This window comes from Lissotriton helveticus, chromosome 9 (genome assembly GCF_964261635.1).
Source record: "Lissotriton helveticus chromosome 9, aLisHel1.1, whole genome shotgun sequence".
Lineage (NCBI taxonomy): Eukaryota > Metazoa > Chordata > Amphibia > Caudata > Salamandridae > Lissotriton > Lissotriton helveticus.
In genome coordinates, this window is record NC_136070.1 from 728,952,580 (window position 1) to 728,975,221 (window position 22,642).

At 49.2% G+C, this 22,642-nt stretch overlaps 1 protein-coding gene across 10 annotated transcripts in view; it reads left to right on the forward strand.

Moving 5' to 3' along the window:
* The window catches only part of TOP6BL (TOP6B like initiator of meiotic double strand breaks), a 2,208,219-nt gene that overhangs the window by 553,923 nt on the left and 1,631,654 nt on the right, over positions 1-22,642 (forward strand). For all 10 annotated transcript variants that reach the window (XM_078660852.1, XM_078660845.1, XM_078660847.1 and 7 more), the window contains one exon: positions 22,303-22,358. In XM_078660852.1, coding sequence (XP_078516978.1) covers positions 22,303-22,358 — 56 coding nt within the window. The remainder of the gene's footprint in view (positions 1-22,302; positions 22,359-22,642) is intronic.

A 22,642-nucleotide genomic window follows, 5' to 3' on the forward strand; every position in this document is an offset into this window, starting at 1 on the left:
TCACAGAATTCAGGGGAACACTTCGGCGCTGGTAAATAAATGTTCCTTGTGAACAAGACTGGGGGGGATGGCCATAGTTCGAAGCGGTTTTGATAATGATTGTATGAACGTCCGTTCAGCGTGGATTACAAGCAATGGTGCTTCATTTAAAGCTTTCCGAACTGATGATTTAGTCTGAAGAATATGTACAGTCCATATACAGGTATTTAGATTTCATAATTGTGTCAAATAAAATGGCGTGTGCTGTATTCCTGCGCGATCGCCGCATAGTTCACTTTACAATTTCATCTCACTTGGCAGTTAGAGAAAGTAAACCCCAATCTCCTTGTTAAAATAATAAAAAGCCACGGGAGAGGCTACTGCCGGACTATGACGTCACTCTTTGAGGCACCGCAACCCTTACCAGATAAAAACAAAAGTTAAAGTCGTGCAGCATTACCCACAGCACCCCTACTTCCAGCACCTTATGGTCACTGGCCTGGGGCGGTTGCCATATTTCTGGGGGGCGGGGGTCCTGGGCCTGCTCGGGTGTGCCTGGGCGAGTAACCGTGCCTTTGTTCTGGGATATGGACAGTGGGGGTGGATGGAAAGAGACTGAACTCCAGATCCGAGCTATGCACAAACACACGGTCCTATGTGCCTCGAAGCCTGTCGGTGCAATTCAATTTCGAGGACGTCTCAGAGACGTCTCGTACATTTAAAGATTGTTCTGTTCAACTCTTGCCCCCTCGGGGTCGTCTGGAACCGAGCGCACCCCGCGAAATATGACACAATAACACACTTTCGTGCACAGCGCTTCTGCTGCCTCTAAGCGCTGTGAATAAAAGGTATCCTTAGAAGGGTTAATTAATCCGCTTAAGGGCATCTGATTGGCATGTATTTGGTGACTCCACAAAATATCGTATGTGCTAGCTTGCTTTGTGGGGAGTGCCTCTGATTCCGCGCACGTGATTAATTGATCCGACTTCTCAAACAACAGTTGCAAAGGTTAATTTAAAACGTGCGAGGGACACACAGAACCACCACGGAATGCATCGTTCTTTGGTGTTATTGAAAGGTACTGCAAAAAAATGTAATTAATGGTTGCGGGGAGGAGAGGAGTTGGCCTAACGGCTAGGGCGCTCGACTTCGGACCTGGGGATCAGGGTTCGAGTCTCGATAACGACGCCAAAATGTGTGTCCGCATTAAATGAAATGTCAGGTACTGGAAGTGAAAGAAATGAATTTTAGGTGTTCTGCAAGTACAGTGCTGCCCTGAACAATACAAGCTGAAGTCATTCAATGCTATTCAAGCTAGTGACTATCCCTTCTTGAGGGCGTGGCAGGCCTAGGAAGCTGGCTCCACGCCCTTGCAGAGTTAAGCACTATTTCAAATATATAAATGTATGTGTTTCCTACAATTGCGCGTATTGTTTGCCGTGGTTTCGGGTGTTGATGGCTGGATAGTTTTGGCGGGCACGCTCTCCATCTAGACCGGGGGCGTTCCACAACCCCTATTTCTGTTATGCATTGTGCATAGTGTACACGTCACTCGGTGCTTTTGAGGGTTCGAGTTACTGGATAAAAATGGCTGATTGTGTCACTCCCAGTTTCCATGATGACCCATGGAAGTGCCGATTCAGCGGAGCTGCGGGTTATGTCGAGAGACATGTTTTTCCTGCGCTGAGGGGTCTCTGTCCTGCAGGAGCCGCCCTCAAGTCCCAGCTGCACAGACTCCGTGTTTTGTGGCTGTTTTCTCTCCCGGCTATTATATTATGTTTTGTCCTGCACCCAATTTTTGCCAACACAGGAGAACTTGCACATAGATTCCATTTCGACAGGCCGCATGGTGGTTGGGTCTATTGTAGGAACAGCTATGCCAGGGCCCTGTCCTGCGCTTTCAGACTCCTAGGCGCTGTATACAGTTTGAAGTGAAGCCTTACGAACTTCACAGCAATTTTGTTTCCCCTAATTTTGATATATGTACGAAGACGAGGCCTTGCCACGTGTCAGATCACCATTAATTATATGGCAGCAAATTAGGGACCAAAATGGTTGAGTCGAGGTTCTCCAGGGGGTAGTCACACGTGTCGCTGTCTATAGCCAGCATGACTACATGCTCTTTGCTGATTTTCCTATTTATTGATGTGGAGCTCATTTTAACTTAACAATGCTCCACATGTCCTACGAACAGTAAATAAAATGTGCGGGGCTGCGCCTTTGTTCGGACGTACGTGATGGTGAATTTTTCCTGCTGTTCTTTTAAGACTCGTGTTCTGAGGAACAAGCTGCATATGTGCACCTGCTACATTATTTATTTAGCCTGGTTGCATTGCACTCGGTGGAGTCAGATGCTATGTCTTAGCAAGAATAGGATACATTAAGAATGTGCTCAAAATAAGGAAGTCGGCAGGGTGCTAGTCTGTTGAATCCATTCACTTGGGGAATAGACAACAATTATTCGGAATATTAACACCATGGGATAAAGTCCACCTATTTGTCAGTCTGCATAGAATTAGTACAGTCAAAGCTTAAGGTAGTGGTACGGTTATTGGGCAAGGAATACATGCACGTTTGTACATGGTATAGGCAGCTAATTCATGCCAAATTATATAACGTGGCGATTTCGCTATAGCGTAAAACGGACACTGCCGCGTAATTTTAATGTATCATTGAGTGAGGGGACCGGTTCATTGGTTCATTAGAATTCGAAACAAAGCCGGCCATGTAAATAACGACAGGTCGGAGTGGGGAACCCTCTATGCACTTATCCCTGCTGGCCAGAGTGATAGTTCCTGTGTGCCCATATGACATGATGAACCTGGCATACCCTTCAGTGCGTATTTAACTTGCATATAAGTCGCTAAACTATGGTACAAAGGTGTAACATGGGCACCACACAACTATCCAGTTGTTATAGAACACCCAGTTTGTGTGTTTACATTATTTAGCTCCGATTGTCCCTCGGGTTGCTACCAGCACGAAGGCACAACTTCATTCAAGCTCGGCCTAAGATGCGGGAGTTTTAATTTATATGTGCCTAACCGTGCTTAGGTTTACAAACACTGAGCTTACAAGCAGTCAGGTTGGGCATGTGTGCGTTTAATAGACGCGCAGCACAAGTCCTGTGAAAACTGTGCCTGGGCGGTTTCAGAGTATTACGTTTCTGGTGGTTCATACAGGAGGTAGGACACTGGAACGCGGTGGGGTTATGCCAAGTAGAAAGGGTCTGGGATCGCTCGGAGTGCTGAACAGTTTTGGAAGGGAGCGTAAAAGGCCACGTGACGCGATGCTCAGCCAGATTGTCACACGTGACTGCACTCTGTCTAGGATCAATTTGTCTAGGATAATTTGGCACTGGACTGGTGGTAATCTGTTTAAAGGTCAGATGACCACGCAAATTAATTTGGGACAGCGGGTGTGCTGATGAATGTCCTTTCAGGGAGGGTTAAGCTTCTGCAGTACAGACAAACCACTTCCAGCCGGTACAGAGCGCCCTTATATAAGGTTTCACATCTGGAGATAGCTGTTGCACTTGTAGATGCACCGCTGCAGCTGCTCGGGTAGGCGCGTGCGCAGACAGGCCTCGAGCGCTAGCGGTGTACGTGGCCGTGTATTACACGAAGAACCACAATGACCCACCCTCAGAGCGAGGCGCGTTTTAAGAACGATATATGCCGCAGTCTTATGCACGGAGCAGGGAGCACAGCGTTTGGTGGGTGGGGCTATGTTCGCCGGTATCAGTCCCTCGTGACAACACCCCGGAGCAATCAGTTTGGGGTCTCGCCTTAGTGCATTTTGCTACGGGATCATTGGGGAGCATTGTTCAAAGGAGGCCTACACTGGAGCTGGCATAGCGCACATTCCGATCTGACACGGGGGTATTCACAGGGACGTTGGGGCGTGTAGTTCTGCATAGATTGTGCTATGGGCACCTCAGGGGAAGAAAAGCCTCGTCTTCGTGCATTCATGTGACCAGCTGCGGCGCATTGGGTATGCAAGAACACGGCGATAATGGGATATAACAATGCAGGTGTCTAATGAGAGCACCCAGAAATCAGCGCTCGTGCTAGGGGCGTTGACTTATCACTTAAAATTAGTAATGAGGCAGGTTGAAGCACTGCACAAGAATGCCCACGGGAAGGAATATGTTACCGAGTAGCGGCAGCAAGGGGGTTGAGGTGCGCGCGTAATTGCCCGCGGTCCCCAATTCACGCCATATCACGGCCCGTGCGCAGCACCTTTTATCAGCTGTGGTGGCGCCGGCCCAGAAGCTTTCCCAGCGTAGTGTCAGGGCTACGGATATAGAAGGCATGAATATGTGATGCATGTGGCCAGAACGGTTATATCGTCAAGGGATGCAGCGTAGGGTCGGAGCGCATGCGGGCATGTGTGGATCGTTAATGGATGAACGGTGAAGGATCGAAGTGCACAGGTTAACTTCTATACCCGTCAAGTTACTGGGCCAGCTTCTTAATATGCCCTCAGGCTACATCTGTCAGTGCAGGTATGTTTAGTACTCCTGGTGGGTTGGATTTTGTAAATCCCAGGGAAAGGTTTTCCAGTTGTAGCCATAACGGATATTGGAGACAACAGACAGCTATGGTATAGGGCACGGGAAACATAATTTTTAAGGGCGATTGCAGGTTCCTTAATTCCGCAGGCATAAATACAATGTGGTAACCCACACATGTAATCCCAAAAGGCACTGCAGTATTGTGCAGTAGACCACATCACTTGCAGGAGTGTCCATTCGTATGTCTTGACATATGAATGCAATATCATCCAACAAAACGTGCCAAAATCCGGAAATAGCACTGTATCCCCGAAGTGCATTTGCCCTTACTTTAGCCGGGTCCAATGCCACTGAAAGCATCACAACATCCACCAGGAAACAGTTATGACCCAAGGTGTCTTCAGGTTGTAAAGGCATCATAAAGTCAAACTTGGTGTAAATTATAACAATGCCAGCAACACAATTGCCAAGACTTCTACTTTAAAATTACATGGGGAGCAAACAGTGCATTACAGAGGGTAAATGATAAGGGTGCAGGTTGCAAGAGAGACACAGTGCAAGTGGAGGTGATTACTACAATATGTGCTAGACACTCAGGCCCAGAACAAACGCAATGTAGGCGATGGTGGCATTATGCAAGCAGCAAATGTAAAAAACAGGTGAGAGGAAGCAAAGAGTGTTGCAAGAGGAAATGGCGGGTGCATATTTCAAATAAGTACGATGCTGCAATGAATGGCAGTCACTCGGCAGGGACCCAAGTAGGCTTGCCTGCAACTTTTTCCCCATAGTCGGGTGCGGGCACGGTAAGAGTATCAGGAAATGACTCTTAGGGTGTTGAGAGGGGTACACACGGCATTCCCAGTACAAGCGATAACAGTAGTACTTGCGCACGGAAATTCCATTAACTGTAGGATGCTTATGAAATGATAAAGTTAGCGATCGAATTGGGCACGTGTGAATGTGTGGTAAATACGTACTTCCGTATATTGGGTCATTCACCTTAAACACATGGACCCCTGCCATAGTGTGGGAATTCCACTGCGAAATACGACCGAAGGATGGGAGTGCCAACGGGGAGGAATAAGCAGTTTAGTAAGAAGGGTCATAATTGTGAACACCTTGCCTTTCTGTGAATGGGGCCAAACATACACCCGAACACTAGGAAACGAGTGCAATAGTCAGCCCGAAATTACTGTGCAGCCGATGCCAATACGTGCATTACACATAAAATGGGATTGCTTTAGCACATACTCCCTACATTGAAATATGTACAACAGCCTAGCTTGAGGTTAAAAGTGAAGCTGGTTGTTCGCCCAGAAGAATATTAGGAGTGTATGCGTGCGGCAGGGGCACAAGGCTTGTCACAGACAGAGGGAGGTCAAACATTTTCAAACAATTCGTTTAAAATGGGGGCAGCCACTGCTGCATATAGGGCTGGGCTGGGCAAGGAAGGTGCCAAGTGAGTGGGGAGGTGGCCATCCTCTTGCTACCAGCTGACGGTTGCGTGCGGGTGGGGCCATTCGTATGGTACCAGGAACAATGGGCGTCATACAGGAATGGGATCCGGCTTTAGCAAGGACACGAATTTCATGGCTGGGTTCCCGGGTACGAGAGGGGGCCAACTGAGGCGCAGGATTGACCAATGTCTAGCAGCGCAGGGTGGGCCTCACAACATCATCATCATCCACTGGGGGCAGGAACGATCTGGTGACGATGGGGAGGAGAGCTTTGGTAGATGCAATGCAGAGGGACACGATGACCATAACGAACAAATTGGGTGCCACCGAGCTAAATTGGTCGGAGATTGTTCCCCGTAGGGCCTGGAAGGGAGCGCGATGAGCTGTTGCCTTAGAGCTAGGCAGGAAGAGGGTCAACAGGGCCATGCAAGAATGCATGGAAAAGGAGGCTTGGGGTTCATCAGGCATGCGTGATACAGGAAAGGACTGTGGGTCATTACGGAAAGGACGGGGTGCACTTGTCTGGGCTGGATGGACGTCTTTCCCCTAGACTTAGTAGAGTGCCTAACAGCAGCATGGTGCCAGTGACCTGGTGACAGGTACCAAATGCGGCAATGCGAGACACAGAAAGATACAAGTGATGAAAACAGTAACAGAAAGTTATAGGTGGTGGGGGGCTCTGTCATCGACGGGGGCCTCCTCCAGAGCTGTGGCGGAGTACAGGGCGATCTGGAAGCAGATGGACAGTAGGGGTACCTCTGCGGCAGAAGGATACGGTCAATACCTCTGCCTGGCACAGTAGGGGTGCCTGAGCCAAGAACCTGGAGCCGAGGGGGTTCCAGGAAACAGCGTCGGCGCCCCGTTAGTCCTTCGGGCGGTCGGGGGGCCTGAACCGACCGGGGGTGTGCCTCATCGCTCCGCCCTGACAGGGGGGGCGGGAGTGAACGAAAGAAAGGGATAATGGACTGCACCGTCAGAGCATCGACTCGCCGTGCAAGAATGGCTCATTAGGCATGCGGGGCAGCGAGGGGCTGCCGCATTGGATCGCCCGTAAGATGACCCACCTTATTTCCACTTGTTGTGCAAAATAAACCTGCACCACTGCTTTCCCACAGAAATTTGTCTCATGAGTTTTCTTGGTATGTAAGTGGTATGTGGCGCAGAGTGGAGGAAGCGCTGGGAGTGTGGGCACTATGCCGCTGGCCGCGCGACGCGAAGGGGAGCTAAGCGAGACAGCTCCTTAGTCCCACATTCCGCGCGACAAACGGTGCTGCCAGCTCGTGACCGCCCCCTTTCATGCTCGCCCTATGGGCGCGGGCCAGCAGGGGTGAGGGGCGGCCCTTAAGGGGTTTAAGTTTAGCGCGGCAGCGAGGCTCGGCCTTTTCTGCCGTCGCGTTCCTGGTTGCTCTGCGCTGTTCCCGCCCTGGCCCAAACCCAGCGGCAGAGCAGCAGGCATGTTTTGAACTGTTAACGGTCTGTTTTGTGTTGCAGGCGGAGTCACAGGGCGATCTGGAAGCAGATGGACAGTAGGGGTACCTCTGCGGCAGAAGGATACGGTCAATACCTCTGCCTGGCACAGTAGGGGTGCCTGAGCCAAGAACCTGGAGCCGAGGGGGTTCCAGGAAACAGCGTCGGCGCCCCGTTAGTCCTTCGGGCGGTCGGGGGGCCTGAACCGACCGGGGGTGTGCCTCATCGCTCCGCCCTGACAGGGGGGGCGGGAGTGAACGAAAGAAAGGGATAATGGACTGCACCGTCAGAGCATCGACTCGCCGTGCAAGAATGGCTCATTAGGCATGCGGGGCAGCGAGGGGCTGCCGCATTGGATCGCCCGTAAGATGACCCACCTTATTTCCACTTGTTGTGCAAAATAAACCTGCCCCACTGCTTTCCCACAGAAATTTGTCTCATGAGTTTTCTTGGTATGTAAGTGGTATGTGGCGCAGAGTGGAGGAAGCGCTGGGAGTGTGGGCACTATGAGCCATGCCGCCCTAATGGGTGGAGGACCTTTCATCCATTGGAGAGCCACTTGCCTCTTAGCTGATAATAAGAGCAGCGCCACCAAATATCATGTTGGCTTTGGTAGTTTGTCAGCTTACCCAATCACGGGGATGTCTGGAAGCTGGGTACCTGTTATCTGACGATTTGGGCGTTTTCTGCCAGCACATCCGCCCAGTAAGAAGCAGTGTAATTCCACTCCCGCACTAAATGAAGTAAAGTGGCATGTGGTTGGTGACTGCGACGGCAGGTGTGAGGCCTGGTGCCGCCCAAATGGTATAACTTCGCAGGGGTGTAATACAGTCTGTGTAACAACTTAAACTGAAAGAGTTTATGTTTATAATTCATGGTGATCATTTCCATCTGGGCTCAGCAATACGTCTATTTATGGGTGTTCCACAAGTCACCCAGGCCGTTCTACCACTGGAATCCAGCCCGGTGGGTGTGCATTCAGTGTGAGTTTATAAATGTGCAAACCCACCTACCCAGACGTGAGTGTCAAGTCAAGGAGGTGCGTAAGGGGTGGGGGAGGAACTCTTTCTGTTCGTATGGGAACCCCAGGAGGTAAACATTGAACGTGCATCGAAATCTATGATATATTAAATTGTGTATCAGGGTCATGGGCGCTCTGTTGCTGTATTGGTCAGCTGCTAGAAAAGTAGTACTCTGAAACGTGTGCCACAATATTGTGCTTGCAATGTGAGTAGATAACCAACGCTTCATTCGTTATAGGTTTCACCGGGTTGTCAATGGCTGGGAATTTAAGGGAATACAATATGGCGCATCCTGGCACACTACTAGGTTTATGCCATGTGGTTGCAGTCTCTGGCACTGCGACCTATCGAAAATAAGCTCGGCTAAATTTGCACAAGTGCCTGAACCTCCTATCTTGTAAGAGAGTTAAGACTCACGTTATCTCTATTCATAATGTAGAATGGTTTCAGGTGAATGTTGCAACCCACTTTATCTCCCAAAACCACAGGGATTAGATGTTTCAGGTATAGTTACAGTTTCCCTTTTGTCCAGGGTATAAATGTGGTGATCGGAAGGACCCCTTTCAGTGTAAAGAAATGCGTACATTCAAGACAAGACTTTAATACCAACGAAGACATCGTTATATTTTACTAACACGATTTATTTAACAAGCTCGACAGAAGAGTGTGTGCTGCTATTACTAGAAAGATTAAGCCCACATATAATATTGAGGCAATGAGGAATGTATAACAAATGAAAGTTTTGACCATATTGGGGATTGCTCTTTCTCTAGGTCTACCCTAGACTCCCTAGACCACTCGGCTAGGCAATTCTGCTTTCTAATTCTATATATTCCCATTCACTACTATTAGGCCTGTTTGTTATCGTTTGTCATTCTAAAATGTTAATATCATGTCTAACTCGTTGGGAGTGACATAATCCATACCTCATGCCAAGTGCTGCCAGGCCCGGGATTCACACCAGCATCTTCAAGCACTTCAGGAATGTGAAAATGTGAAGTGCGAGCTTGAACTGCTCCGTTCCGTGCTCGGTGCTTATCTCTCGCTCCTGTAAAGGAAGAGCTCCGCTTCACTCAGCCTGGCAGCCTGGTTGATCCGATCGTCTGAGCATAGGTTTCTCAGTCTCACACCTCTGCTGGGAACGATGGAGATGGAGATTTCTCTCTCTCTACCTTAGATTCTGACCAGTCTTATGTAGAGAATCTGACCAGAACGTATCTCATCATACCAGCCCAGAATGCACTGCTTTGACCCATGAACTGGACTAATCTTGGAATTTGCCGTCACGCTGTCTGGACATCACCAATATTATTTTGACACCTTGTCATACATCTTGTCTGTACATCTCAGACTCATAACAATCTACGCATTTTGCTTATCGTTATTGTGCAAATCCTCATCTTGAAATATAATTGAGGACATTATTCTAATTAAAATATATAACCTGCCATGCGGGGATCCCCATGCCGACATATCCCTGGTATCTGAAAGGAATTTTTCGACATTGCATCATCTATACACACAGAAATATGGACAAAAGCAATCCTAACGATATGGCATATTTGAAGAATACCTGTTTGAGATGCAAAACCTCATGCATACAAAATGGAGGAGTTAAATAGATCATGTAACACCCCCGCTATGTTCAGTTGGTCACGATGCAAGGGTTAACACCAGTATCTTACGTGACTGTCCCTCCAACTGAGTGTTTTTTTGCTGGGGACTGAAGCATATATCACTGGTTGCTGTCTGCCTCCCACTATGGACGTGCGGGCTGCAGTTTCCTGAACCCTCAGAGCAGACCGGTATGAAGGCCAGAAAATATCCCTAGGCAGGCAAGGCAACTGTACGGTGCTCCCCTTGCACATCAAAAGTCTTATCCCCAACTCTGGGGACTCCTCCACAAATGTTCAGTCCTCAATATAGCTCTAGGACACCGTCTCACCTGGAAACCGCCCAGGGGGCGTGGTGCTTGCAGCACTCTAGCAGGTGCTGCTGCATACTCAGCACGGGCAACCAGTCGCATGACTTTATCTTGTGGCAGAACAGAGCCAGTAGGTGCCAGATACACCAGGGCCTCAGCAGGTGCGGGGCCATGCCTGTAAGCCTCAGTGATGCACGTAGACCAGGGTCGGTTCAGGCTGTATATGAGAGGGAACAGAGACTCTTAGGGATTGATTTAGATCTTGGAGGTAATGGACCCCGTCACTTTTTCAACGTACACACTGCTCGCCTACTTGGTGGTCCGCATATTCAATTTAGATGTTGGCAGGTGTAGAGCTGCAAGATCCCCAATGACCACCAGTGCACAAGCAGGAAGTGTATTTATTCACTTACAATACACCTGGAAAGAGCGCGGGGCGTGTGGCTGTGTTCGTGCTCCGACTGGCTCTCTCTGGCGCTAATCGCCGTTCGCGCATGCGCACTAGCATGCGCTGTGCCTCAGCGCGTGTTGCGTCACACGCACTTCAGCGCGACTAGAGTGCTGACACCACATATCTCCTCCTTTTACAGCAAAAGGGAAAGTTCAAGTCCAAAGTCTAATGTTCAATCACTCAAAGTCTCTGAGGTGTGCGGGTCTGACTATCACTCTCCCGGCGCGCGTGCGCCTTACCGGAGTGGAGGCTTCGTGGACACCCTTGGCCGCTGGGCTACTCTCCTTTACTCTCTCCTGGCCTTGTTCATTCTTCCGGGGTGTCACTTCTTCCTTAGACAATGACTCGCTCACACTCTGTTCGCTCAGTCCTCCACTCTCTCTACACGCACCTTCTTCTTCTGGGCTTCCATCGCTGGATGCACCTCCTCCTGCGTCACCTCCTAGTCCCTGGACAGGGGGGCTATTACTTTTCTCCTCCGGCCACTGCACGATTTTATTTATCTTCGCCATTCGATCCTGGGACCACACTTTGCCGTCGCTAAGAAGTGCTGCTCTGCTGTACACCTCTTCCACTTGCAGGGGTGGGCTGTACTTGCTTTCTCCTTTCTTTCTCAGTACTGCTTGCTTGACTCTCACCCACTCTCCCTTCTCCAGCACCGAATCCTTCACCTTTTTGCTCTGGTTGTAGTGTTCCGTGTATATTTTCTGGGCCTTCTCCAAATTATGCTGGACTACGGCAGGTGACCATTTACTGGTGATGGTCTTTTCCCTCCAAACCACATTGCCTTTCGTGAACGGGTGCCTGCCCCTCAAGATCTGGAAGGGACTATACCCTGTTGCGGTAGGAGTGATTCTGTATGCCCACAGCATTTTCTAAATCTCTGCTTCCCAGTCTTTGCCCTGCATGATGGTCGCTTGGATAGACCCCATGAGAACTCTGTTAAACCTCTCCACCTGTCCGTTGCTCGCCGGATGGTACACTGAGGTGTGCTTGGATTTTATGCCGTTTCTCTCAGCGTTTCGGCGCCACTTATCCGATGTGAACTGCGGACCATTGTCTGTCACTATTGTCGTAGGAATTCCTTCCCTTAGGAATACCAAGGTGAGAAACCTGATCACCACCTCTGAGTCCATCTCCTCTTGCACATGCACTTCCGGCCATTTGGAGTACTTGTCAACAATGACACATATGTATTTGGCCGTTCCATGGCCGTCCAGTACTGGCCCTAGTATGTCAACCGCCAGGTCCTCCCAGGGATTGCGGGGCTGCTTGGTCTTCACTATGCCCAGGTGACACTCATGTAGCAAATTCAGCAGGGTAGGGATTAGCTTTTCCGGCGGCACCACTTTGTTGCTGCGGTATAGGAAGATTCCTGAGTCACTCATGGACAATTCTTCTCTTATTTCATATAATCTCTTGGGTATCTCCTTCAATCTTGTTTTTTCCGGCCATCCTTTTACGAGGTTCCTCTTGACTTCTATCAGGTTCACGTCTTCCTCGTACGCTTGCTCCCACTCTTGTAAGCTGATAGCCTTCTCCATGTCTTCCAGCACCGCTACCACCGCACCTTTGTTTGGATTTCATTGTGCACATCGCGCTTCTCGGAAGAAGCTGCCTGCTAAAGGAATATTTTAAAACAACCCTTTTCTGACGTTAATTTAATTTAATTCAGTTGTATTTCCCCTGTTTTTAAAACAGTTTAGTCGTATTTCCCCTGTGTTTTAAACAGCGCAGAATTGCAGAATAATTGTAGAAATCCCCTACCTGTGTTCTAATCTCACGGATCGCTTCCCTGCACAGCGGCATTACGCCGCAATCACTGCCATTTGGGCGGGCCGGTCCCCGCGCTTTGCTGACCTGGGGCGCCATCTTGGGTGGGTCGAAGTAAGACTCTTCAGCTATTCGCTGAAGCCAATCACGCGGACTGGCTAGAGGCTGGACGCTGGTGTCCTACTTAATGCGGGTAGGTTGAGAGGCTCACTCTTTGTTTGGATTTCATTGTGCACATCGTGCTTCTCGGAAGAAGCTGCCTGCTAAAGGAATATTTTAAAACAACCCTTTTCTGACGTTAATTTAATTCAGTTGTATTTCCCTGTTTTTAAAACAGTTTAGTCGTATTTCCCCTGTGTTTTAAACAGCGCAGAATTGCAGAATAATTGTAGAAATCCCCTACCTGTGTTCTAATCTCACGGATCGCTTCCCTGCACAGCGGCATTACGCCGCAATCACTGCCATTTGGGCGGGCCGGTCCCCGCGCTTTGCTGACCTGGGGCGCCATCTTGGGTGGGTCGAAGTAAGACTCTTCAGCTATTCGCTGAAGCCAATCACGCGGACTGGCTAGAGGCTGGACGCTGGTGTCCTACTTAATGCGGGTAGGTTGAGAGGCTCACTCTTTGTTTGGATTTCATTGTGCACATCGCGCTTCTCGGAAGAAGCTGCCTGCTAAAGGAATATTTTAAAACAACCCTTTTCTGACGTTAATTTAATTTAATTCAGTTGTATTTCCCCTGTTTTTAAAACAGTTTAGTCGTATTTCCCCTGTGTTTTAAACAGCGCAGAATTGCAGAATAATTGTAGAAATCCCCTACCTGTGTTCTAATCTCACGGATCGCTTCCCTGCACAGCGGCATTACGCCGCAATCACTGCCATTTGGGCGGGCCGGTCCCCGCGCTTTGCTGACCTGGGGCGCCATCTTGGGTGGGTCGAAGTAAGACTCTTCAGCTATTCGCTGAAGCCAATCACGCGGACTCGCTAGAGCCCTTTAAAATAACATGGATACAACGCGCAGCGTGTACGCGCATCGTGGGCGCCGCAGTGACGCCGGAGTCACGCCAGAGTCCAGCCCGTCTGCGCTCGTCCGCGCCGAGGACGCGCTGGACGGCTGGACTCTGGACTCTGCCGATGCCACATTGCCTTTGTATCACTATTCCCGTCAGGAACTGTTGCGTCTGAAACCCTGTAGAGCAGGGTGTACGCATTCACTCGAACCACATAGTCTATCTTTTCCTTTACGCTGTGGCTGCTCTCCCATCTCCAGGCCTCCCAGCCCTCTACGCCATTCCTCTACTGGGGACGCGGGTGGCACTGGGCCTACAGCTACGATAGTAGAAGGCATTCTGGTTAATGCCCGCTCCCTTGTTAAAAACAAGATAATGTTTAGGGAAATGGTTTTAGATAGGAAACCGACCCTAGTGTTCATCACCGAAACTTGGGCCAAAGACTCATCCGGCCCTGATCTGATTGAAGCGGTCCCTGAAGGGTACTGCCTGGCTAGATTTGACAGACAGGGTCGAGTGGGAGGTGGCATAGCGATTCTTTATAAAGACCACCTTCAATGTCACACTGCACCTATTCCTGATTTTCCGGACTGTTTTCAAGCTTTTTATTTTACTATAAAAGAAGCACAGTGCCCTTTTTTCCATGGAATTTTATTATATCGACCACCAGGACCACGCACAGATTTTACTCCTAAATTTCTCCAAGTCTTGGAACCATATTTTGGTCGAGAAAACTTTTCCATTTTGGGCGATTTTAATTATCATTTAGAAAGACAGGATCTTTCCGACACCTCAGGACTTATTGAGGCTTTGGCTTCCTGTGGGCTTACGCAGCGTGTTAGTGGGGCCACCCATCGGGCAGGTCATACGCTGGATGGCATTTTTTCGAATGACCATCGTTTAACCACTAAGGACCCGGTTCATCTTTCTTGGTCCGACCACCTCGCAGTCCCATTCCATCTGGAATATCTTTCGAGTGATGGAAGCAAAAAAGGGAACCATGTAATGGTTTCGGTTAGAAATCTGAGGGACATTAATAGCCATTCTTTTGCGCCTTGGACTGCCAGCCTTTCTATTAAAGGCATAGACAATGTTCAGACTGCAGTTGGTCATTTTGAACAGGTTGTCACCGAAGCTATGAATGAGCTAGCTCCCCCACAGACCAAACGTCGAGCAAGGAAGAGACCTTCTGCTCCGTGGTTTTCCGACTCCCTTAGACTCCTCAGGCAAGAAGTGAGGAGGAAGGAGAGGCTCTGGCACTCCAGCTGGGACTTTAAGAATAAAGAAACTCACAAACTCCTTGTCAGGAAGTATAAGGCCGAGATTGTGCAGGCTAAACAAGAGTATTTTGTAACCCTGACTACTTCGCTCTCCTCCCCGAAGGAGCTTTTTAAAATTGTAGACTCTTTAGTCGACCTACAAACCCCTGATCCTGTTATTCCTTCGCAGGATTTATGTGATAGGATTGCCTCATTCTTCCATACTAAAATACTGGATATCCATCTAGCTCTTGAGGAACAAAGAGCGCGTATTAGTGTGTCTACTGTTCCGCCCCAGCCCAATGAGTCCGCTTCTGATGCTCCACCTTTGGCCACCCTGGACTCCTTCCCACTTTTAGAATTGCAGGATCTTGAAGCCCTGCTTAATAAGATCACATCCTGCTCCCCTCTGGATACTTGCCCTTTGAAGATCATCAAGCAGTGCAGGGAGTCCTTCTTACCACCACTGCTAGAAATTATGAATCTAGCAATAAGAGAAGGTACTTTCCCCTCGGAATGGAAGAAAGCAGTAATAAAACCTCTGCTAAAGAAGGCCTCCCTTGATCCGGAGGTCTTGAAAAACTTCCGTCCAATTTCGCTGCTACCCGCCCCGGCGAAGATGCTTGAGGCACACCTGAACAAGCATCTCGCTGCTTTTGTGGAAAGCTCGGGCTGTCTTGACTCTTCCCAGCATGGATTCAGGAGGGAACATAGCACCGAGTCGGCCCTCACTGTCGTGCTCGATAACATCCGCACGACAGTGGATAAAGGCCAGACCACCCTCCTGGTCCTGCTAGATCTAACTGCGGCCTTTGATACCCTCTCTCCCTCAGTTCTTTCATCTCGTCTGAGGGAGGTGGGGGTGAAAGACGTAGCTCTAGATCTTCTGACGTCCTTCCTTGTTGGGAGGGTACAAAGAGTCAAGATGGGTGAGTTTCTATCTCCATCCCGTCCTGTGCTATGTGGGGTCCCACAAGGGTCGGCTCTTAGCCCGACCCTATTTAACATCTATGTGACCCCTCTGGCCAGACTAATAAGAGCTTTCGGGATGGAGGTAGTTTCCTATGCTGATGACACCCAAATACTCGTCTCTCTCTCCCATTCAGATGTGCAGACCGCCTCCAGATTTAGATCATGCATTGAGGCGGTTGGTCACTGGATGATACAGAACTCTCTCAAACTGAATGGGGAGAAGACTGAGGTGATGGTGTTTGGTGGGAACGAAAACATCTGGTCCTCCAGCTGGTGGCCTGACTCGCTTGGAGCGTGTCCTTCCCCCACTACATCCGCAAAAAATCTGGGGGTGATGATAGATCCTGCCCTGGATATGGGCAGACAGGTGAGCAGGACCATTTCCACCTGCTGGGGTCTTATCCACACCCTGCGAAGGATCAGGAAATACTTGTCTGTGCAGTCCAGAAAGCAAGTAGCGGTCGCGCTCATTGGCTCTCGCCTGGACTACTGCAATGCGCTGTATGCGGGGCTAAATAAGACCCTCCTGCAGCGCTTGCAGGTAGTCCAGAATGCCACGGCTAGATTTGTCTTGGATGTGCCCAGACGCTCATCGGCCACATTGGCTAGAAAAACTTTGCATTGGCTCCCTGTAGAGTACAGAGTACGCTTTAAGGTCTTGTGTATGATATACAGAGCCATTGCAAGAAACTGTGACTATGGAGTGGGTTCTATCATCTCCCACTACATCCCGGGAAGGAATTTGCGTTCCTCCGGGAAATTGCTTCTGTCAGTCCCTCGCGTGCGAAGAGCCAGATGGGGGGGCAGGGCTTTCTCCACCTTAGCTCCCAAATGGTGGAATGATCTCCCTCTGGACCTTAGATCCCTACCCTCCCTACAGACTTTCCGCGGTGCTTTAAAAACGCGCCTCTTTCAGAAGGCCTATGTGTAAGGATGATTGATCTGGACGATTTGATATTAATGTTAGGCGCCTTGATGCCTGCGGGTTATTGTTCTGCGCAATATAAATTTTAATCAAATCAAATCAATCAAATCAAATCTACCATCTCCTTGTTCTCTGCTTGCGGTGTGGGTGCTTCCTCCATGGCTGAGGCCCTGCTGAGGTAGTCCGCTACCTTGTTGCGTGTCCCCGGGATGTACTCCACATCATACGTGTATTCGAGGAGCTTCAGAGTCATTTTTGCTATCCGCGGGGTGGGAGTGTCGTGTCCGCATGAGGTAAGCACTTTAACTAATGGCTTGTGGTCGGTCTGTACGCGGAACCTAGTTCCCCACAAGAACTGCTGAAACTTCCCCATGGCCCAAGTGACAGCTAGCATCTCTTTTTCAATCACGCTGAACTTCTGTTCAGTGTGTGACAATGCTCTGGACGCAAAGCTGAGTGTTTCCACGGTGTTGTCATCTCTCTCCTGTGTCAGGACTGCTCCTAAACCTTTCTCGCTGGCGTCCGTGGTGAGAATGGTCTTTCCTGTGGGATCATGCCCATGCAGTGGCAGGCTTGGCTGATGTTCCCTTTAAGCTCCTCAAACTCCCTCTGAGCCTCATCGTCCCACTGGAATGTTGTCTTGTCTCTTATCAGTTGTCTCAACTTGTGTGTTTTCGTTGCAAAGTGTTGGACGAATTTGCTATAATACTCGGCCATTCCGAGAAATGACCGCACTTCGTCTTTGTTGTCTGGGGCTCTGGCTTCACAGATTGCCCTCACGTTTTCCTTCTTGGGAGTGATCCCCTGTTCGCTTATCTCGTGACCCAGATAGGTGACGGATGTCATCCCAAATCTGCACTTTTCCCATTCCGCAGTTAACCCTTTCTCTTGCAGTACGCCCAGTACCTTGTTCAGTTTGTCGTCGTGGTCTTTGCGATCCTTGCCCATTATGAGGATGTCATCCTGAAAGTACTGGATGCCGTCAACGTCTTTGAACAGGCGGTGCATGAGTTTTTGAAACACTGCTGCGGCAGACGCTAGGCCGAAGGGCATTCTGCGAAACTGGTAACATCCGTATGGTGTGATGAAGGATGTGAGTTTTCTGCTTGATGGGTGCAGGTCAATCTGATGGTAGGCAGATGTGAGGTCCACCGTTGAGAACCATTTCACACTTTGGGTCTTGGCCAGCATTTCCTCGATTCTTAAGAGCGGGAACTTCTCTACCACCAAACATTTATTCAACTCACGCAGGTCCACAAATAGGCGCACCTTGCCATTGGGTTTCCTAGCGACCACCAAGGGGGCCAACCACTCCGAGCTGTCTACGGGCTCTATGATCCCTTGTTCTTCAAGTCTGCGCAGTTCCAGTTGTACAGCCTCTCTCACTGCTATGGGTACATTTCGGACTTTGTCGGACACCGGTTGGGAGTTTTCCTTGAGGATGATCTTGTGCATGAATTTCTCGAGTTTCCCTACCGTTCCTCCAAAGACCCTTGGAAACTCTTTCCTCACTCTCTCCAAGTCTGGCCAGCTTTAATTGTCTGTGAGGAGTATTTGTTCTTTGCCGCCCGGGTCTATTTTGATCCCTAGGTCTCCTTGGTCTATCCATCCTAGGACCGATGGACCTTTCTCTGCCACGTACAGCTTACATGTCGCTGTCCTCCCTCTGAACTCGAACCGCAGGCTCCGGTAACCCACCATCAATCAATCAATCAATCAATCATAGCATTTATATAGCGCGCTACTCACCCGGAGGGTCTCAAGGCGCTTGGGGATGGGGGTCCACTACTGCTCGAACAGCCAGGTCTTGAGCTGCTTCCTGAAGGCGAGGTGGTCTTGGGTCAGGCGGAGGTGGGTCGGGAGGGAGTTCCACGTCTTGGCGGCGAGGTAGGAGAAGGATCTTCCTCCTGTGGTGGCTCTTCGGATGCGGGGGACGGCGGCGAGGGCGTGGTTGGTTGATCGAAGCTGGCGTGTGGGAGTGTAGAAGTTGAGGCGGCTGTTGAGGTATCTTGGGCCTTGGTTGTGTAGGGCTTTGTGTGCGTGGGTGAGGAGTCGGAACGTGATTCTCTTGTTGACCGGGAGCCAGTGCAGGTCTGTCAGGTGTCCGGAGATGTGGCTGTGTCGGGGGATGCCATCGGAATCAGGTTGTCCGTGTATGACACTGGCCTTATGTCCGGTGGTTCTAGTTTGGGGCCTAGGCTGGGTTTGAATTCCTCTTCTCATACCGACCTCTGCACTATGGTGTATGGTGATCCCGAGTCAATTGTGATTCTAATTTTGACTCCACCTATTAACATGTCCGCTCGCGGTTTGTCCGAGCGTTTGGTGTCAATACCCAGCACTAGTTCTTCGATGCACAACACTCTGTCGTCTTCGTCTGATTCCTCGACCGCTCCATCCTCGTGCTGCGATTGCGCAATTACTTCACAACCGATTTCTCTTCTCCTTCCTTCGGCACACCTTCTCGTAGTGGCCTACCAGACCACAGAACATGCATTTCGCGCAAAACGCCGGGCAGTGTTTGTCCTGGGCTGTATGGTTCGCACTCCCACACCGATAGCACGTGGATTTGGCGTGCGGGATGTGTTTTTCTGCTTGTCCGGGCCTTCCCGCCCATTTTGTGGTACCTCTATTGTCTCGGGGCGCCATCTTGTGTCTTCCCGACGGCTCCGCGTCATCCACTCTGTTGACCATGATTCTTTGCGCACTCTCCCTTTTTGCGGCATCCGCACAACGCTTCGAAAGCTCGGCCTTCTTCACCATTGCAATTACTTCCTTTAGCGTCGCCTCACCGTGAGCCCACAGTTTGTCTTGCACATTCTTGTTGGTTGTGTGCATTACTATCTGGTCCTTAATAAAGTCTTCTTCATTCGCTCCGTACTTGCATGTGACCGCTAACCTTCTCAGGGCTGCCACGTAGTCGTCAACGGACTCTCCTTCCCCTTGCTTCCTTTGTTGGAAGTTGTACCGATCAATCGAGACACATACCGCTGGGCGGTAGTGGGCATCTAGGTCTTCCAGAGCTTGCTTGAAAACGTCCGCATCGGCTGCTTGCAGGGGTGTCGTCGCTATGTTCGTGAACACCCTTATGCCTTCCGGGCCCAGGTTGTGTAGTAGTATGCGTTTTCTTCTTGCGGGGGTGAACTCATCACTGGATTCGTTTTCTAGGGCTTCTAGGTAGTTCTCGAAGTATTCCCTCCAGTCCTCCCACTTCATCTGGGGTTCCCCGGCCTGGGTAGGAAAGGGATGGGTGCCGTGAGTGAGGACGCCTGGTTACTCATTCTGGTTCGTCTGTCTGGCTCACCGTCCTGATTCCTGGGGCTGCCTGGCGCGCTGTCGTTCTCTCCCTGATTCCTGGGGCCACCCGGTGTGTTGGCACTCACTTTTTGCGATGTGTCGGGGCTCAATTCTCCTCTCTCGCTCTCCACGTGGTCCCCTTTTTCCGCCAGGGCCTTTGTGGGGACTCTTGCTTGCTCCTGCTGTGCCTCCGTGCAGGTGTGACCACTTGGTGTGAGTTTCTATTCCACTGTGCCTCTGCCACGCTCTTCCCTTCGTGTCGTGCGGTGGATTTGCGCCTCACTCTCGCTTCTGTCGGTGGGCCGATTCTGTTGGTGTCTCGGGCCTTTGATCTCCTCTGCTCCACTGTTTGTCTTCTTGTTTTTTATTTTTTTATTTTTTTGTGTGTGAAAACAGATCCCACTCCTCGTCACCACTGTAGAGCTGCAAGATCCCCCAATGACCACCAGTGCACAAGTAGTAGTTAGCAGGAAGTGTATTTATTCACTTACAATACACCTGGAAAGAGCGCCGGGCGTGTGGCTGTGTTCGCGCTCCGACTGGCTCTCTCTGGCGCTAATCGCCGTTCGCGCATGCGCACTAGCATGCGCTGTGCCTCAGCGCGTGTTGCGTCACACGCACCTCAGCGCGACTAGAGCGCTGACACCACAGCAGGTCCATGAACGAAAGACCGCCAAAGTCCCACTGACTCCGCAAGGAACTCTCACCTACGTCAACTGTGCCATAGGCAGAAGCAGCTGTATGGCGGGAGTCTAGCCAAGATGACTGCCGAGCTAATCACGATTTGGCTTTCTATTAGGGCACTGTGATGGGACTACCTCCTACTTTTAGTCGGCGCAATTGAAGGAAATGAGGTAAGAACTTATATTGTTCCTTCTGTATTGAACCCCATAGTCCAGGCCCCTTCTTTGCTGCTTCGACTCTATCACGATGCCGAATGACTTAGTCGTTGCTGGGATCTAAGGTAGGCAACGTTTACAATTGTCTTACTATGAGTTGTGTGTTGACAATTGCTTTAGCCTCATGTCTTTTTGCATTGCTCATAGAAAAAAAATTCTTATGTGTAATGCAGTAGTGTTCATATTACAACTTATCAAGATAAAATGAACACACCTGTATTAACACTTAAAAAAAATATTGTTGTTGTGGTGCTTGGGGTGTAGTGCTTGTGGTGCCTGTGCATTCAATAGTGTCAGTGTATTGTTTGTGCGCAATGCAATATGTAATAAAAGGGGCATAACACATTACTGACATATATTTCAGAAGCAAACACAACATATATGTGTATTGTCACATTAATAAGTAGTACTTACCAGTCTCCACACCATCAGGGACTCGCACCATCAGGAATTAGCTGCTAGGACACTGCCAGCACAACAAGGACACCTAAATAGGCTCAGAGCAAACCCGCCGGCCTGATGACTGTGGAGTACTGTTAGCCAGCAGCGGAGTCTGCCATGTTGAAGGAGGTGTACCACTTACACGATGGTAAAGAGTCTGTTGATGCAGACGGCAGTTCAACCAGCCCACATCTAAATACAACGGGTGGGACTCCGTCAGCTGGATGGAGTACTCCCACCAAGATCTAAATCAGGGTCTTAGTATTGGTATAGCCTGAGTACCATAAGCAACTGCTCTGGTGTTTATTTATCCCCACAGGCCGCACCCGACCCTTGTGTTGTAGTTGCAACAAGTGTATCATAGAGACTGGATGGCACTGTACAGCATTCATTTGCATGGTTGCCGACTATTTGGCACAACAATTACGCTGACGTATCTATTCAAACTGCTTTTAGTATGACTGCTGCAAAAATGACATTTGCACTAATTAGATATTACAATGATTGTTTTCAATCCAGCTTGTTGATGCAGATGCTGTTGCATTTTTATTATGTTTAAATATCCATGTGCAGTTGCCTGGCACCAAATAGATTTTTGCTCAACTGTAATTCAAGAGCATTGTGTTGCATTTTCCTATAACTTGCAGGCTTCAATTCAACAAATTGGACCTATACTGAAAGTTAGAGCCATATTTGCTTTACAGTTGAAGCTATTGAACAGTAGTTTGATATTGATGGGTTAAGGGGGTGAGAAAAAAGATGGAATCAACTTTAGGTGTATGTATTAACAATGAATGTGTATCGTTATAACAGTACCTAGAATATTATTTGCAGATTTTAAGTCATGGTGACAAAGTGTATTCTTCAGTACTACTAATTCTAACCTATTTCCAACCTAAAAATAATTTGCAGGTGAAAATACATTACTGCATAAAAGTGAACAATGCTGTATCTGCAGAAACCTATAGGTATGTTTCATTCAATTATTTGTCCTTATATTAATGATGTTTTATAGCAGGTACTCAGTTTCTGTGACTTGATTCTAATTCAGATACATTTGCTTTTAACAGTCCTGCCTTGTGGAGTCAGGATTATGGATATATACATGTCTAGCTGCACCTTCCACAGAAAGTGGTGTTCTTTGTGCCTGATCAAAACTTCGACCTTGCTACCATTTTTGTAGTGAAATGCTCTAACTTTAAAATCAGCTTCTTGGGGAGAATTGTATAACTACCATTTTGTTCTTTTCTAT